The sequence below is a fragment of the Leptodactylus fuscus genome, chromosome 6 (genome assembly GCF_031893055.1).
Source record: "Leptodactylus fuscus isolate aLepFus1 chromosome 6, aLepFus1.hap2, whole genome shotgun sequence".
NCBI lineage: Eukaryota > Metazoa > Chordata > Amphibia > Anura > Leptodactylidae > Leptodactylus > Leptodactylus fuscus.
The window spans coordinates 53977107-53996615 of NC_134270.1; the positions used below are offsets into that span (position 1 = coordinate 53977107).

General features: G+C 40.6%; 1 protein-coding gene across 1 annotated transcript in view; it reads left to right on the top strand.

Moving 5' to 3' along the window:
* The window catches only part of GPR153 (G protein-coupled receptor 153), a 51934-nt gene extending 34662 nt beyond the window's left edge, over window positions 1–17272 (top strand). The window contains exons 4-6 of the mRNA XM_075279975.1: window positions 11343–11532; window positions 11939–12123; window positions 16186–17272. Coding sequence (XP_075136076.1) covers window positions 11343–11532; window positions 11939–12123; window positions 16186–16959 — 1149 coding nt within the window. The 3' untranslated portion in view covers window positions 16960–17272. The remainder of the gene's footprint in view (window positions 1–11342; window positions 11533–11938; window positions 12124–16185) is intronic.
* Window positions 17273–19509: the final 2237 nt, after the last annotated feature.

Here is a 19509-nt window from a genome sequence, read left to right on the forward strand (position 1 = left end):
GGAAACCACAGCAGTCCGTGTCATATCCCTATTAGGGCTTGTGGACATCATGGAGGTTATTGTGCATTCCACTATTATGCATTACACGGCAATATCAATGCGTGCCCTGCTGCCGAGGGATTGAGGGATTGTAAGAAGCTTATCACTAGGAGACCTGCTAAGGGGTTTCCCAAAATGGACATTCCCTTTAGTCGCTCAGCCAACAACATAACTAACTTAATTATCATGTAAGTCTCTGGCGTGTCTGAGATGTGGAAATTCAACTGCTCTCTGGTATTCCTAGGAGTTAGGTTATCATGCGCTATATTTCCTCTACAGATCACTGATCATAGTAAACTTCTGAGATGTTGTTACCTGAGAAATAATACAATGCAGGGAAGACACAATTCAGGTTTTACCTGCAGCGCCATAAAAATTTGTGCGCATGTACACACAAATGCTTAAGGGACTCTTCGGAGATAGAAAACGAAAGCGCCAGCTCGTTCATGCGTCCCTTAGATTTAGCGTCCCATACCTGCCTATGGTAGGCCTGTCTGCCTCTGGGTGTTTTAAGGAACCCTTTAAAGCTGAGTTCACACGGAGGTTTTTGGTTCGGATTTTGACATGGAATCCGCCTCACAATCTGCTTCCAAAAATGCCTTCCAATTGACTTCTATAGAATCCGCTAGCGCTTTTTTTCTGTTAGCATAAAAAAGAAGTGAGCTGACCTTTCTTCAGGTGGATTCTGCCTGAAAAAACCAATGGGAGTCAATGGGAGGCAGAATTATTTTTGCAAAAACCACCAGTTGTTTTTTCAAGGTCCATACATTGTGCTGAAGGAAAAAACCAAAACTAAAAATACCTAACAAAAACGCTACAAAAAATGCCTCGTTTAAAAAACCGCTTCAAAAAACCATTTCCTAATTCCTGATTTTTTTCTCTCCAAAATCCTCGTCAAAAAACTCAGTGTGAACTCAGCTTAATAGTAACTGAGAGATGTAGTTCCAATGCACATGCATTTCAAAATTGAGGCTAAGGCCCCACGTTGCAGTTTTTTTCCGCAGCACTTTTCACAGAAATCTGCAGAGTTTTCCTCATTGGACTTTCTGAAGAAACGTCGGCGAATTCCCGTAGATATAATGGAAAGAGAAAGTCCGCAGAGGAAAAGCGCTGCGGAAAGAACCGCAATGCGATCACACAGCAGTTCTTTCCGCAACACTTTAGTGCTGCGATTACAGCCCGTGGGGCCTTAGCCTTGAAGGGGTTTTTCAAAATCCAACCAAGGACAGTCTTATCTATAGGCAGGTTTGGGACACAAAACCACCAGTCAATAAAGAAATCCTGGTGGTTTAATATCCCGAAATCTCCTGACAGACTTCTTTTAGGCCAGGGCACCACATTGCGAACACAAATCAGCTGCATTTTACATTACCTGCGAAGTGGATGGGATTCTGGATAATCCCATCCACACATTGTTGAAAAAAAAAGAAATCTGCAGCAGAAATTCTGTGATTTCATAAACACTGGCTTTATTGCAAATCGCAGCATGTAAATTATACTTATGGAAACGCATTTTCCATGGTGGTATAATAGAAGCATAAAGTTCCCATAAAGTGAAAAACACTGCGGAAAGAAACATGACGCGTTTCTGTTGCGGTCTTTTCCGCAGCATTTCATGGATTGATTGGGGCCTTAGCCTTGAAAAGTTTTTCCAGCATTGTTGCTGACCTAACCTTACGATATACCTTCAATATGTGATCTATAGGAGTTCAACCCTTGATTTCCCAATGAACAACAGAACAATGGGATATCTGAACTTGTGTGCCTCCTTTAGGCCTAGTTCACATGGCGCAAGGGGGACGTATTTTGGTCCTGATTTTGACACGGGAAGCTGTGTCAGAATAGGACCAAAATACACCTTCCACGACTGTGGCAGCTTCCCGCTCTGGACTAGACCCAAATGAATGGGGCTAGTCTGGAGCGTACTGCCGCAAGGCGGACGCCGCGGCTGATTCAGGTTGAATCTGCCTGAAGAAAAGGCAGCTCGCTTCTTTTTTCCATAAGCGGCATGTTGTAAGCTAGCATCTACATAGACCGCTATTGTGAGGGGGCGGATTATGACGTGGATTCAGCCCCCTCTTGCCTAGTGTGAACGGGGCCTTAATAACTTTAATAACGGTATGTATAGAATGGACTACAGGAACCCCTTTCCCAGCTCCTCCAGTGCCTCCTTCCCATGAAAAACCAGCAAAACTTTCAAGGAACCACACACATTCTTAAGGATGGCTGCCATTGTGGTGCTCTTAAAGATTGATAAATAAGAGGAGCTTCATTTTGGTTCGCAACCGCTCTGTTTCCGCCGTTCATCTCAACTCAGTAATGATCGTTTTCTACCAAGTAAACTATGTAGGCTCCAACATCACTCAACAAGGGATTACAGCACAATAGGTTTTATCGGATTTTAAGGAATCCCAGTTAAAGTCCAGATTAACCTGTCAATATTATGCGCGGTTTCTTACGGTTTGTGACTGCGGCTCAGGGTTGCTAATCTCCCACTAAACTCTCTGATTAAATCAGCTGTGTTACACGCCCGCCTCTAATTCCGCCAGCTGCTAGATTTAAATAATGAGTCGATCAGATCTGCCGTCAGTCACCGGCGTCTTGGCATCTGAGCCACCAATTTGCAGATGGGATGTTAGCGATAATATTTACCAGATTCATTTCCTGTCATATGTCACACGCAGGCTGCTCTGGGCAAATGTAATATCAAGAACAATGCCGTGGAGTTCTTTGGCTTTTCACTTTCAGAGCTTTGGGCTGCACTTAAAGGGAAGCTGTCACTGTAGACGCGCTGCTCCATCTGCGGACAGCATGGTGTAGCAGGAGGAGATGGGTACATTGCTACACTGTGAAATTTACATCGACTAAAACATTTAATATAGAATCATTGGCAGACAAATCACACATCAAGAAGTTCTTGAAATGGAATGAAACGTTCTATGTGTGAATGTGGTGAGGATTTATGTAACAGATTATAACATGAGAGAAAAAGGATAAGTTTATTGGGGAAGACTGTACAACTGAAAGTAGGCTGTAAACCGCAGCGCAGTGACCGTAAACCGCAGCGCAATGACTGTAAACCGTGATGTTTATGCCACATGGGGCCTCAACCTTATGTGTTCTAAACACTGCCCAAATCGTGGCGTTTTACAGTCATGGCAAAGTGGACGGGATTCTAGCAAATCCCATGCCCACTTTGAGGTAAAAACCGCAGTGCAGACACAAAGCGATTTCCAAAACCCGTGCGGTTTTGGAAATCGCAGCATGTCAAATATACCTACATAAACGCCGTAGGAAACTTTCTGTCTAGCGCTGCAGGAAATACTGCAATGTGTTTCCGTTGCAGTTTTTCTCACAGCGCTGTTTTGCGTGGAGCCTTAGCATTAAAGAGTTTTTCCAGGATTTTTGTTGACCTATCCATAGGTTATACCTTTAATCCTGGTTGTTTTATTATTAGTATTTCAAAACCTACTACAGTTGTCACTATTAAGTGGCGTTCAAACAGCTAGCCGCAACTGGATGCCTTCGGCTAAGGCCCCATGTTACAGAAACACAACTTTTTTAGTTGCAAATTTTGCCGGTTTACAAAAGGAATGTGGAAAATATAGAAAGTACTTATATTTGTATCTTCTGCTCATTCCACTCCTGGTTTTGCCTCAAAAAACTGCTGCAACAATAAAAGCTGCATTTATGGAACAAGGGAACCTAGCTTTATAGAGTATTATGGTTAATAATGTTATGAGGCCATTGTGGCTTTCAATATTACAAGTGTCTTTAGATGGTGCAGGAGGCTCTGTGACCGTCTCTCTTAAAGAGGACCTTTCATTAGATTGGGCACAGGTAGTTCCATATACTGCTGGAAAACCGACAGTGCGCTGAATTCAACGCACTGTCAGCTTTCCCGATCTGTGCCCGGTGTAAAGCGCTATCGGTCCCAGTACCGTAGCGCTTTACAGTCAGAAGGGCGTTTCTGACACTTAGCCAGGGATGCCCTTCTGCCCAGCAGCTCCTATCGCGCTGTACTGTGGAGCGGGGAGGAACGCCCCCTCCCTTCCTGATAATACTCGTCTATGGACGAGCACTGTGAGCAGAGGAAGGGGGCGTTCCTCCCCACTCCACAGTACAGCGCGATAGCGCTGCTGGGCAGAAGGGCGTCCCTGGCTAAGTGTCAGAAACGCCCTTCTGACACTAAAGCGCTACGGTACCGGGACCGATAGCGCTTTACACCGGGCACAGATCGGGAAAGCTTTCCAGCAGTATATAAAACTGCATGTGCCCAATCTGATGAAAGGTCCTCTTTAAGTCGAGTTCACACTGAGTTTTTTTTTTTTTTAATGTAGATTGTGAGCCCCACATAGAACTCACAATGTACATTTTTCCCTATCAGTATATCTTTTTTGGAATATGGGATGGAAATCCATGCAAACATGGGGAGAACATACAAACTCCTTGCAGATGGTTTTTTGGCCATGGCAGGATTTGAACACCAGGACTCCAGCACTGCAAGGCTGCAGTGCTAACCACTGAGCCACTGTATGGCCCCCTACACATACACAGAGATTTCAATGGGACCCATTCACTTCTTTTTACCACTAGCGTTTTTTTTCCTGCTTGCAGACAAAAGAAGCAAGCTGCCCTATGTTACCGCGAATTCCAAGGCGTGACACTCCCTCCGATCTAAGCCCATTCATATGGGCCTTATCGGAAGCGGAATGCGGCAACTGGATGCCGGTGTACTGCAACGGCATCCAGTTGCGGCCAGTGTGAACTTTCCCTTAGGGAGGTCTGTGTGCTTGTTGGTGCTATTATGTCGATGTGTGTTGGTCTGGTTTACTGTTATGAGGGTGATGTGACTGTACCCTTTAATGCGGTATTGAGACTGTCTTTGTTTTATGGTGATGGGACTATGTTCGTTACCTTGGTTATATACAATAGATGTTTGATCAATATTGATGGGTTTGCTTTTGCTTGCAGGTAGCAGATCTAACCTGTTCTTCTGGGGTATAAGGCTAATCTGGTAATTGCATACATAGCAACTTCATAACAGGAGTTTTGCCGACTTTATCAATTGATGACCTTTGATTAGGTTTCTCTAGTTAATGGAAGATCCATGGGGTCTGATACCCCTACAGATCAGCTGATTAAAGCAGTAGTGGTGCCTGTTCACAGCTCAGTCCCATTCAAGCGATGGACTGAGCTACAACACCAAGGTACAGCACTGTGATTGGGCTTTTTTGTGTGTATGTGAAGAGGCCACAGTGCTCACTTTGACGTTACTTGGTCTCTTCAGACAGCTGATTGACAGGGACTCGGATGACTAGGTCACCAACTGGTAAACCCAGAACATCCTTTTAAGTGTATAACTGGCTTTCTTTGGGCACTGTGACTGGCAGTATGAGGGGCACATTTCATCATGTTTGCCTTGGGCAAGCAAAAGAGTTTCCTCCACCCCTGATGGTTCTTAAAGACTACTCAAGATTGGATTGTTAAAATAATCTGTACTTACAAGATGTAACAATCCGATTTTATTTCGAGATAATAATATCTGTTGCATGAAAAGATCACTTGTCACATTCTGTATAAAAAATGCCTAATATATTCTGCAAATATAATTGGAGCAGATTTCAATATTATCACAATTCTTCTATTTCGCACAATTTATTTTCACCTTTCTATGACAGTTCCACCCTTTCCCTGGTTATATTCTAGTAGTCTTCCTCTTTTCCGTGTCACATCTATAACCCTATAGATAGAATTAATGCTGCTGCCAAGATGAAAAAATGTGAGGGTTAGAAGTTCACTCAAAATTTTACAGTCAGGATTTTCTGCACTTATAAAGTTTTCTACCAATTGCCAAAATAATAAAAGAAAAATGAAACCTGATCTAGTTCTTAAGTAGGTAGAGACTGCTCTCACCTTCAACGCCTTAGGGCTATTCTTGTAATAGAGACATACATCTAAGAACATGTTCACATGGCAGAAAATGAAGAGGACTTTGAGGCGGACATGTGCCTCAGATTCTGCTGCATTAACATTCTGCTGCTAGTTACCACCACTGATCAGGCCCAAGCGAATGCCGGGAGTCCGGAGCTACGGGCCTAAGAAGTGAGTTACTGTAAATCTCAATCTGATAACATAGGATCCATACAATTCAAGTGAAAGTGGCATGTAGGTGATCAAATCTTATACCTTAAATTACTAAAAATGTGGAAACTGACAGATAACAGAGAGCAGTAGAACACGCTTCCTAAATCTTACACTGCCCTGGCTGCTAATGTGTTAGGCTAACCAGATGTCTTTACCAGAACCCATTGCGAGGCCAGATGGTTTTGGCTGGATCTGGGCCCAGGTGGTCAGAACAGTGGCTAGTGCAAAAAATAGGTGCAATTTCAGACTAAAAACAAAACAGTAAACTGCAGCAAAAAACTCATAAGCCTGGTCAAACCAGAAGAATAATGTATAATCTAAATCAGAACAGAAGGAATAAACATGACCAAGCTGAAATCAAGTCCAGGTGTTAATAGTCAAAGCCAAATCAGTAAGCAAGCAGTTATCCAGTAAACAAACTAAAGTCGCAAGTACAGCAAACCAATAGTGAACAGGAACATAACTAGTAACAATTCATTAATAGCAGGCACATGGGAAGTTTGGACCAGAATTTAAATATCCCTCCACAGCTGCTGTTTGGTTCAGAATCTTAGCGCTCAGACTAGTTGTACAATCAGAGAAAGCTTCACTTACCAGCATGGCAACCTTTAAAACAACAGTAGTAAACAATGCTGCAGTGAAGAGAATGCATATTGAAGATCCTGACACTGGTCAATCACTCTGCTGGATGTGTCGGGTTTCCAAGATGGACTGTCAGCTCAGTGAGATATCAAATTACATATAACCATAGAAGTCTATAGAATGGGGAAGAGGAGTGGAGAGCGAGAACATAGGCACAATCATGCAGCTGCAACTAACAGTAAGTTTTCTATGTTACCCAAAATGATGTTTCGAGTGAGTGAGTGAGTGAGTGAGTGAGAAGATCATAGTGCAGCACTTCAGCCTGCTTCCTCCATATGCAGTTTATTGGAGACACCTACTTAGAGACAACTAAGAGACACCTACAGAGAGGAAAACTGCTAGAAAATGCAGAATACACATACATATAAGAGCCAGAAATTGTGTACAAGTACACATAGCAGTTTATCATTAAAATTCATCTGAAAGTTTTTTTAAATGCTACCCTTTCGAATGGTTTTGCCTTGTTTGTATCCAATCCATAGGTTGCTACTATAGGAAAATTGTCATATAAGGGTCAACTTGTATAATATCATAAAAAGAATAATACCTTACTAATGCTTCTCCTGTGCAAATGCTGCCTTAGTACATTGAGTAATGATATTCTGTTATTTTATACCATTGTCTAGTATTAAAAACCCCTTGTTAGAATCATATGTCCCCCTGCTGGGTGTACCAATGATAAAGAGATGTCAACTTTGGACACCCCTTGACCATATGATTTGCAGCTCCATTAACTGTGTCGGTGTATGCAGGACACTGATATAGTTGATATACGTGGCAGAACAGGAAGAAGTTGGCTTCCTGCTCTGTCACTCCGTAAGCCACAAGTCACTTCAGGCCTGCAGTCACAAGACACCATGGCCAAAACTAAGATTTTTCCTCCCCAGCACAGACATGGACAATGACATTACAGAATTGTGCCTCCTGCACTGGGACGCTGGTGTCTTGCTGGGGTCAGAGCGCCTTGTAAGATGCAGACCTGAAGTGGCTTGCAAGTCAGAGAAAGAAGTAAGAAGACGTGGAGGCTCCATGCAGAAAGGGATTGGAGGCAAATTCCATTTGTTATAATTGTGGGTTTGCATCAGGGTTGGGACTGGAAACGTGAGAAGCCAAAGACGTCTATGTCATAGACTTTACAGAAATAAGCCCTGCTGGAAGAAGTGATCATGGTGGTCTGGATGGAAAAAACGGGAAATGTCAGAGACTTCACTTATAAGTCACTAAATGTTTCCTGCATTGGAATCAGTATAATGGTCTGTGGAGCCCTGTGCACAGCTGGTATATACCACTACACTGTCACTGTATACTGATAATATTTGTATAACCTGGTTGGGGGACCCCCATAGATGTGTTTCTTCCCCCTCCACCCCCCTCCACATGATGAACCACTATGCCTCTAAAGTAGCACCGGTTTTGCAGTGTCTATTGCCAGTGTCGAGCTGAGGATCTTTGGGCCCACCAGATAAAATGAATCGAGGGGCTCAACATTGAATAACCCCTAGGAAATAAACCATAGCACCCTTCAAATGTGTGTGCTTGACACTGAGTCTACAGTCTATGACAAACTGAGGAAAAAGCTATAAATTTCAAGTGAACATTAGTTATTTTTCGACAGAACCATGGTGGGTATTGTCGTGCCACTGTTCAGTAAAATGTATGACCCCCCTCACCTCTGCTGGTAATGGAAGCAATAAGATATAAGAGTGAAGATCTAACGTTGATCTACGGTTACATTTCCTTTGGGTTACTTGTCTTTGGAAGCAGCGTGTTATAAAATATTGAACGAGAGATTAATGTAAAATTCATAATAAGATGTAGCAGCCCGTGTACAGTACAAGACACGGGTTACCTTTAAAAGCAAATACAGGAAGAACATGACAAGTCACGCTATAGGCAGCGCACTAAAACCGAGAGATTACGCCTCAATACTTTATTCTGTACTAACTGTGTGTTTTACTCCAGTCACATCTAAAGCTGGGTCCACACCTGCGCTCATTGCCCATTTGGGGATTCCGTCCCCCATTCTGCTTGAAAAATGCAATTTTAGGGTGGAAACCGTGCAGAAACATGGTGGACCTCATTATACCTATGGAAATGCTGAGTTGAAAGTACACAGAGGATAACTCCGCAAAAACCCAATGAAAAACACTGCTGGAAAAAATGCAATGCATTTTCTGTGTTTTTTTGCGGTGTTTGGCTACGTGGGGCCTTAACCTGACAGACAGGCTGACGCTCATCTACAGTTTGGATTTTTTTGTGTGTCTAATTTTTCACAGTGCTATGTACTCTAGTAACTGAAAATAAAAATAATATTGGATGCAGCTCTGGGTGTGAATGGAGAAAAACACTTTAAGGGCGGGTTCACATCTGCGCCCGGTCTCTGCTTTCAGGTTTCCGTCTTCTGCCCGAGAAACTGGACAGGAGATGGAAAGCGTGTCCGCTCTTGAGCACCCGTGAGCGTTTTGTGTTCTCCGCTGCAAAACCATTTTTTTTTTAACCAGACACAAAATCAGACATGCAGGACTTTGTGTCCAGTTTAAAAAAAAAACGATTTCACCACGGAGGCCACAAAATGCTCACAGGCGGACACTGTCTGCCGGGTTGCCGTCTCCTGTCAGCAGAAGATGGAAACCTGAAAGCGGAGACTGGGGCGCAGATGTGAACCCGCCCTAACTCACTTTAAGGCTAAGGCCCCACAGGACGACCCGCAGCCAAAAAGCGCTGCAGGAAAAACCGTGGAGGCAATGCTTTGCGGTTCTTCTCGCAGTGCTTTAAATGGAAAGTTCACACTGTTTTCCTCCGAAGACTTTCTGTTACCATTATGTCTACGGGGAAGCCGCCAGCGTTTCCGTAGATATAATTGACATGCCGTGATTTCCAAAACTACGCCGGTTTTGGAAGCCATGGCATGTCCGCACAGCGATTTTTACCACAAAGTGGGCATGGGATTCTCTTGAATCCCATCAACTTTTCCTGTACTGTAAAATCGCGGCATTTCCGGCCCGTGGGGCCCCGGCCTTACGGCGTTCACATAAAATATCCATTTTGCAGACGTTGTACATCCTAGCGTATTTCCTTGTGCCGTCAGTGTCTAATCCATGTGCTAATTCTATGTGTTTTTACGTCCTCTTTATTTTTCAACATTAACCAACAATGTACCTGTGGCAAACGGATACCACAATTTTTTTTCATGGCCGAGACAATTAAAGCGTTTCAACATTTCATCAGTCCATAAAAAAATCGGACATGTGAATGGCTCCATTCACTATAATGGGTCTGTTTTTTTTTTTTTTTTTTTTTTTTAAAAAAAATTCTGAAGAGTACTTCAGAATTAAAAAATAGGGTAAAACTCACACAGAGAAATCCGCGGCAAATTCCGCCTAGAAACTACGTCTAATGGTGTTTCTATGTGAATGGAATAGGTACTTGTAGTAGTGATTCAGCCACCACTAGAGGGAGCTCATCTCATACAGAATTTTGAACCTAGAATTGTGGTTATTAACTTTAATAAAGGGGTATTATAATTTGGGAATCCCTTAGTGAGACTCATTCTGAGTCCTGTGACTGCTCCTACCGTCAGCCTGATTCCTTATGCTGTTCTTCTAGGCTGTAGTCACCAAAGTTAAGTACATTACATCATGTTGAGCAGTTCAGGTGCATGTAATATGAATAGCAGGAGAGCTGTGTACCTCCACTTGAGATCTGGGGTTTTTTAATAAAACATGAAAAGCGAATGTTTATGTCTGAAAAGACTATGGTACAAGAGTCGGGGGAGACACTTTAATGGACGCCTCTATCTTTAACCCTCCGCATGGATCACTATTTTCACATAGTTATATGTTTGTGTTTGTCTGTTACTTATGTTTGAAACCTTATGTGACTGTATTTTCTTAAGTTTAACAAGCAAATTGTCTCCTGTGGTAGGAAATAAGGAATGCAAGGTCTTTGCAACTAAAAAGCCAATGCTGCCCTCTTCTGGTTCAGTTTGGAATTACTTCACGACTCGGATTTATTTGATCATGAGATGAAAAACCTTATACAGAGCTAAATAAAAACACGCATTAAATGGGATTAATAGAATTAGAATAAATTGAGCTGATTTTATTATGCGTTGCAGAGCTGAGTTTTCTATTGCAGTTGGAAATTTTTCTCTAGCCCCCACCATTCTGAGAAATCTGTGCTAGTGCTCTGTTATCAGGTGGTCAGTGCCCATCTGTCTGCTCCAGCCCAGGACCACCCATCTAACATTAGAGAGTCTAGTATATTGAGGGCTGAATGTGATTGTGTTGGAGTTTGTAATTCTCATCATAAAAACTGACCGATGGCTGCTATTAATATATATTAAGAATTTAATGTTGGGGCTAAAGATGACATGACATGGTGTTAAAAAGTGGACTTTCAATTTCAAGGATTTTGTAATAGAAACACAATGGAGATTATTTGCCTAATCCCATAACCCAGCATATCAGATTATCTTGTATGTAACTAATTGTTTTGCTTCCTTTAATATGCAGGTTGTAAGTTTTGCGAGTTTGAAGTTTGACAAGTCAGATGACTGGATGGTCCTAGGTGTCTTGTGGTGTTCTGTAGTTCAAGCTCTTCTTCTGCCGATGTTCCTCTGGGCCTGTGACCGCTACCGGGCAGATGTGAAAGCTGTATGGGATAAATGTATAGCGATCATGTCCAATGATGATGAAAATGAAGGTGAGTTAAGAAATTGTGGAAGATGTAAATATTAATATTATAATAACTACAGGGTCTTTGGGGTAGGTCTAGATCCCTGTATTCAAGTTGATGTCATTCATTCTTGGATAATTACTATTTGTATGGTGCTAGGAAGTTATTAAGGGGTGCTCATGGGTGGTGCCTGTGATGTGCTCATGGGTGGTACTTATGATGTGCTCAAAGCTGGTGCTTCAGATGTGCTCATGGGTGGTGCCTATGTTGTCCTCATGGGTGGTACTTATGATGTGCTCATGGGTGGCGCCTATGATGTAATTAATGGAAGTGCCTATGAATGGCGCTCATAGGAAAATGCTGGGAAGTCACAATATGTTTTAAATCATTCTGGAAAGTCACATTACACCTCTACCTCTTTTATTTTGTGCAGACCACAGTCCTGATGGTGGTGTCCACTCTGATCTCATATACGAACGTCCCTATGATTACAATTATGGCGGTGATATTATGGCCATGGAACGTATTACCAAGTATGACTTTTCAGCTTTAGAAAGGGGAATTCCACAGATGTATCCTGTGAAGGAGACTCAAGAAGATAAAATGCACTATCTCCAGGTAAACTTCTTAGTAATACAGTTACGCTGTGTAATTGATGGTAGACTGTGGGGACACAAGACACAGACACACATTTAGGCCCATAGTCTTATAGGATACATTAAGAAGAAGATCAGGAGATGGTTATAAGACATCTTACTAACCATGTCTACCTTAAGTACCCTTCATGGAAATAAAGCTTGGCCAATCTGCACCTTTGTAAGATACTCCATATTTCAATTCAACACCATTTTCAAGGCCTTTGTTCTTGTTTATACCCAGATGATAAAACAGTACAGACTTCATAGGTCTCTGTGAACTGGTAACAAATTGATCACAAAGTAAAAGTTGCAGAATATTTTTTCTTACAGTGATTCATCTTTGTTTAAAAAAAAAATGGGAAAAAAACTGTAGAGTTGTAGAGACCTGTTTTTGGCCATCTCTTCCTGAGCACAAATGGTAATTTAATAGAGTTATAGAAGCAGAACATGGATATAAAACCTACCCATATAAAATAGTATACGGGCTCTTGGAAGGTACAGGCTCACATCTGGCATGGTGTCGTTCAGGAAAATGCTTGACTCAAGAAAAGTTGACTTACAGGATTGCCACCATAGGCGGCACTCATTGGACAGTTATTTTCCAAAAGTATATGTGTGGACTCTGTAACAACTGTTATAATGTTTTTTTAGCTACATTTAAGGAACTTCTTCTCATGCGTTACCTTTTTACAGAGGTGCTGCAGAGGAACATTTCAGGACTATGCGCACTGCCACGCCAGTTCCTAGGTTATCACTAAAGATCCACATTAGGTCAATGATCAGAAACAAATACAATTGGTCTCCACTCATTTAACCTCTTAGGGTATGTTCACATGGAGGAAAAGTTGGTGGAAACCTTCTCCGTCTTGTGAACTTTCCACACGGTTATTCGCAACAGGATGCCGATGCAGCATCGGTATTCCGACGCGGCCCTAAACTGGAGCATGTCTCGAGCTGCGGATCGAGACACGCTGGAATCCACAGCAAGATAGAGCATGTTGCTTCTTTTTTCCCTACTAGCTAGCGGAAGAAAAAAGTGAGACAATGACAATGGCAGCCGTTTTTGCAGGCGGATTTTATGTCAAAATCTGCCTGTAAAAAATTCCGTGTGAAGATACCATTAGATTACACTGTCAGTAATGACCACAGAAGATATTGCAGGTTGGGATGCTTTGTTAAGGTAGCCCGGGACCTACCAAGGCCTGAAAGGCTACAATAAATAGAAAAGTTAATAAAGTTTAAAAATACAACCCCCTGCAAATATTAATAATAATAATATTTTTTTAAATAGTTCACAGTTAAGATAATACATATATGGTACCACTACAATTATAATGACCCACAGATTAAAGTAAAAATGACATTGAAAAATATCACTTGTCCTACATGAAACAAGCCCTTATACAGATCGATCAGTGAAAAAATAAATAAGTGAAGGTTCTGGAATTGTGACATTGAAAAAAGAAGAAAATTCTTTGTACTCAAGGTCTAAAATTCAAGCGGTGTAGGGAGAAAATTGAGAGTTGAGGATATATAAGCATGACCGTGTCTATGGCCTGGTTCACATCTGTGTTCGGTAATCCAATTGGGGAGTCAGCATGGGGACCCCTGAAAGGAATACCAAACTCATTGGCAAGTGGTGAGCTTATGAAAGCACATGGACCCCATAAACTATAATGGGATCTGTGTGCTTTCCGCGTGGAATATTCGGACACAAAAGTACTTCATGATCTACTTTCCTGTCCGTATGACTTGTGAAGACACCGCACAGTAAGCACACAGACCCCATTATAGCCTATGGGCTCAATGTGCTTTAACTGCTCACCACTTGCCAATGTGTTTGGTATTCCGTCCGGAGGGGTCCCCATGCTGACTCCCCAAACGGATTACCGAACGCAGATGTGAACCAAGCCTATGGCAGTTCCCAAATACATACATATTATCTGAATTCCAAGACTGACCCCTTTACATTAGGCAATCTTCTTGTATTTGTAATTGTGCTATAGAAATAAAGCACTATACGTGTTATGGGCTCCTCTTCAGAAGTCCTGTTGGCTTTTCAGGGTCAATTAAAAGTTAAGCCATCATTTCCAGGCCCTGTGAAACCTCCTCCTTCGAGGTGGAAAGGAAATTGTGACCGAGGAGGCTCCATGAAAGGACATATTAGACACCCTGTTAACTGCACACACCCATCATTCGACCAAGAAGCTCCGCTTTATGAGACATCCTAGCTGTAAGAGTATCTGCGAGCAAGACACAGCTACTATGAATAACTGATATATCACACCTGACCTTTGTGACTTGCCCTCAAATCTTGCCCAACAAGTATTTAAAGGAACATTTCAGAAAAAAAAGTTATTCTGTGTTATGCCTAGTTGAGGGCCAGAAGAGCTGGTGTAGACCATCAAGCACCTTCTCATCCTGTACTAGACATAAGACAGTGTATCAGTTTTTCCTGAAGTGTCTCTTTAAGGATTTGAATGCATAATGAAAACATAAATCCAAAGATTGAACCACAATTCTATAATTTAATCCCAATGGAAGATTTCATATAAATATTTCTACTTCACCTTGTCGGAATCTGCTCAAATTTTCATGTTGCATTCGGTCTGGAATTCTTCTTCTTGAATGTCTCACTATTGTGTTCTTGTTGTTATTTTTAGTATACATGATTATTATGCTGGGCAAAATGAAGAATGGCAGCACAGAGGGATTTAAGAATTTGCACGTAATATTTTTTTTATTTTTACAGAATTCTAGTTATTTCTAAAATTATGTTGCTAATTTGATTAAAAAAAACAACTATTTTTTATTTAATTTTTGCTTTGTTTTAGCAAGGGAATGACATTTTGACTATTTGCTTGCACTTTTGCTGCCCTTGTGTCTTGCGCTATTATTATTATTTTTTTTTAGACATGTCTGTCAATTTTTGGTAACTATTGCTTTCTAAATTTCTGATTGGTCTATTTCTTGCCCCAGATCTTTTTGTTTTTATTACAATGGAGTAGCTGCAAGTGCAACCAAACCCATACCATCCATCTCTCTCGTGTACCTCACCCCCGTCTCAAAAAATTCTCCAGAGGCTTGAAAAAAATTTGTTGGCAGTGGAAACTTTAACCTGAATTTTTTTTTTTATCTTCAGGTCTATAAAGCTTCAATTTATTAATTCAACACGTGCAACTTTTTGGTTTTGATCTGCATGCATTGATGTGCCATTGTCTTATCATTTTACATCTGGCTTGTGTTATTTAAGTAAAATTCAACAAAATTTATAAAAGAAAAAATAGAACTGCTTATACATCATAATCTTATGGTAAAAAAAAATTACACTTAGATATAGATTTTTGCTTGCCATAGATTTTTTTTTGCTTGCATATTTACCCACAGTGCCATTGACATTCCAGTATTTGGAAAAAAATGTGTGTATGTTTGCATCTAAGACCAACTACATATTGACCAAATTTGCAAGAATTGATCTATTCCATTAGGAATTTGGGTAAAAAATATGCAAATCTATCTCCAGGATGTAATTAGGAGAACAGTGCCTCTGTATGCTGCCCTCTAGGGGCAGCCCCCTTAACATCATGCATGACGCAGTTAATAAGCCTACTGACATGATGCGGGGTTATTGCCAAACTAGTATTTCTATTCCAAAAGGAACAGATTCCCAGCTATGGACAGCGCTGTTTCGGTCTTTTGGAGTGAATATAGAATGTTTTTGAATGATTTCTTAGTGCTTTATTTCACATTGGTCTACCCTTCATACATTTTAAAAATGATCATCATTTCATCACATGTTGTGAAAAATATGTATATAGGGTGATCTATAATGGGTCTTTTGGCAATAGGTTATATCATATAGATTATGCTCATGTTGGTCAAGATCCTTTTTACAAATACAAACATATTCCTTATCATTCACACCAAGCCATGATGTTTTATGAAGACTGCTTGTTTTCTACATTGATTAAAGTGTACTTGTCCTATTGAGGTGATATGATGACCTATACGATACTAATGTGTCACGCGATATTTATCCTAGGTCCCACCAACGAGACGCTATTCCCATGACGAAACGGATATTTTTACCACGGGTCCGATACCGGCATTCCTTCATGGCTGGGGATCCGCAGAAGACATTGCTGCTATTTCATTCTTTACACTGCCTAGACGTGAAAGACGCAGTAGCCTAATAATGTACCATGAAGACGCCAGCCTGCCCTATCGAAAGTGCCGAAAAGCCTCTGAGAGCCTCATTTCACTCAAACACTTTACCCTGGAAGAACTTTACAAAGATGACTTTAAGTGCTTTAGCAGAGAAGAAGTGGTCGGTTTTATCGATGACACTCCTCTGCCTAGTCCAAGGAGAGGTCCTATAAGATCTTCTTCTATTGCTCTTATTCCTGATGCCCTACAGCATCCCACACTTGCTCATTTTACCCTGACGGACTTTGAAAGAGAGCCACAGGTATTACGGAGATTCTCCCCCCATGGAAAAAGTTGTACTCTAAACGTACCTGGTCATCATAGACCTCATGATGACCATAAAAGGTTCTATACTGAAGGCCACCGAAGAAGTCGTAATAGTCAAAGACATGTTCAGAAGACTGAATCTCAGAAATTGGAGGAGGTAACCTCCAAAAATAGCTCTGAAGACTCAAACAGTTGCCAGGCAGGACTTAGCAATACATGGACTGGACAGGAGCAACCCAACAAGGTAGAAGACAAGGGGAGTACAAACAGCTTTTTAAGTTCACCTTCTGCTTCATCTGGTTACATAACATTCCATTCAGATTCCATTGGATCTACTTCTTAGGGATTAAAATTTTTGCAATTTTCAAGAATTATCCTTTTTGGAAAGGACAGCGACTTTGTTTCAGGGTTTACAACTTCTTATTTTCTTGTATTTTAATACCCAGAACTGGAAACAGCACCAAAGAAGAGAACTTGTATTTTAATAAGCTCAACTGAAACAACTTTTTAGCTTTTTTTTTTTTTTTTTTTTTGCTTTTCTTAAGGGAAAAAAAATTCAAAATTCAGGAATACACAGATTCACAGATCATAATCAGCTTGGATTCTCCCTATAGAGCAAAAACATAAACTAAAAAAAAAACGCATTTATTTTCTAAAAATAATAATAATGCATCCAATTCGTTGTACATTAAAAATGTGTCTTAAATGCATTATCTCTTTACATGTCACCAATAAATATATTATGCATGCTTATGTAATTTCTCTGTTCAATCTCTATAAGTGACTTTTTGATATACATTTTACTATTTTCTATTACTGAATGAAATTTGTTTTGTGTGGGTTACGCTGATGAGTTGAAAAAAAAAATGTTGATGAAAAAAATCTGTTTTAATTTAAAGAAATTTGAAAAAAAAAATTCAAATATTGTATCTATTATGTATGGTAATCTCTGTACTGTATCTTTTTTAAAGGAGCAAAAATAATTTGCCGTACGTTTGATTTTGTAATTCAAAAATTTAGAAATGTTTAAACTGATTCTTATAAGAAAAGATTATCTAAGTCGAGGGTTGCTCTTTTTTTTTTTTTATTTCTAACTTCCAAAAATATTACTTTGACAAATTTATAATTGCCTTATATGATAAAATATATCTGTTAGCAATTCTGATAAGCACGTTGCTTTGCTAAAACCAAACAATAAAATGATAAAAAACCCAAAAAATTTTAAGGACAATTTAGAGGAAAAGTAATCGACTGTAAGGGACTAAGGGTCCATTCACATGGAGGAAAATGGTGAGGAATTTGGTGTGGAATTTCAGTGCTGAAAAAAAGCCTCCCGGTGACTTCAATGGGCTCCTTTTTCTGCTAGCACACCAAATTCCTCACCATTTTCCTCCGTGTGAATGGACCCTAATGATGAATCATGTTCTCCTGTGACCTGGAAGATCTCTCCCTTTCTTGTTGCAGTCCCCCAAAAAATTGGACTTTTGCAACTAATGTTTTTTATTTCTCCAAAGCATTTAAAATAAAAAGTTATGGAACTTTTCACACAGTTAGTTTACAGGTCCTCTGCCCATGTCTGTGGCTACACCATACCAAATCCTGTGTAGTGTGATTGTGCATCCATATGTTGCTTTTTGGCAAAATTAAGCACCCATTCTAAGAGTATGGTCATGGCTTTGAGCACTATAAGGTACTGCCACTGATTTAATAATAACGTTTTTGCTGCTGACAGACTCCCTTTATTGCTGTCACATTGTGACCCCTTCTTGTGCTACAAAAATAACTGTTCAAAACATTACATTACATGGAAAATTAGAATCTATCTAGCTAATGTATTAGTCATCTCTCCTTAGAGTTCATTCACATAAATGAAAATGGTGAGGAATTTGGTGTGGAATTTCAGCGTTGGAAAAAAAAAGCCTCCCATTCACTTCAATGGGTTCCTTTTTCTGCAACCATATTCTGCTAGCATATTCTGCTAGCAGAAAAAGGAACTCATTGAAGTCAATGGGACACTATTTTATCTGCGCTGAAATTCCACACCAAATTCGTCACCACTTTCCTCTGTGTGAATGGACCCCTACATTCACTCTCCAAGCACAGAAAGAAACAAAAGGGGCATTTTAGGTCAAGGAATGGGAGTGGGGCGTTAATGCGGCGTAATCGCGCACCGTAAAAAAACGCGGCGTAAACGCGCCACAATGCGCGGCGCGTTTACTCCATGTGAACTCTGCCTAAATGTCCAGTTCATATGTGGAGAAGTAGAAATGTTGTATCATATGTATTCTCTTAAGGCTGAGTTCACACAGAGTTTTTTGGTCAGGAATTTTGTCAGGAATCTGCCTCACAATTAGCATCCAAAAAAGCCTCCCAATAGAACAAAACTCATCCATTCTTGGTTCTGTGCTTCAGAACACTATTCTTTCAAAAGCTTGTGACCCCCATCACTCTCCTTTTGAGTTGTCACCCAGTTTCTTCAAACAACCAGGCTGGTTTTATGCTGAGGACACTGAATAAGCTGAGTGACAAACCCTGTGTAAGGTATGGTGGCCACCATGTTTGTCATCCAGATTAACTAGGGAATTCTATAACTAAGAAATATACTGTGAAAATTCTCCATTAGACCACCTCTGATAAGACCACCCCTTATCCAAACCAAATTTGGTTTGACATTTTTACAGTTCCACCATATACTATGCATACTGGCCACCTCTACTAAGATCACCCTGCTAGAAGACCACTTTTTTATTTTGGGTGGTCTTCTCAAAAAAATTTAATGTATTAAAAAGTACCGAAAGGACTGAAAAGCACAATGACTTCATCTGTCATCCTAGACACTTTGGTGTTTTTTTTATCCAAATCTTTTCAGCCATTCCAAAGATATAAGCCCTGT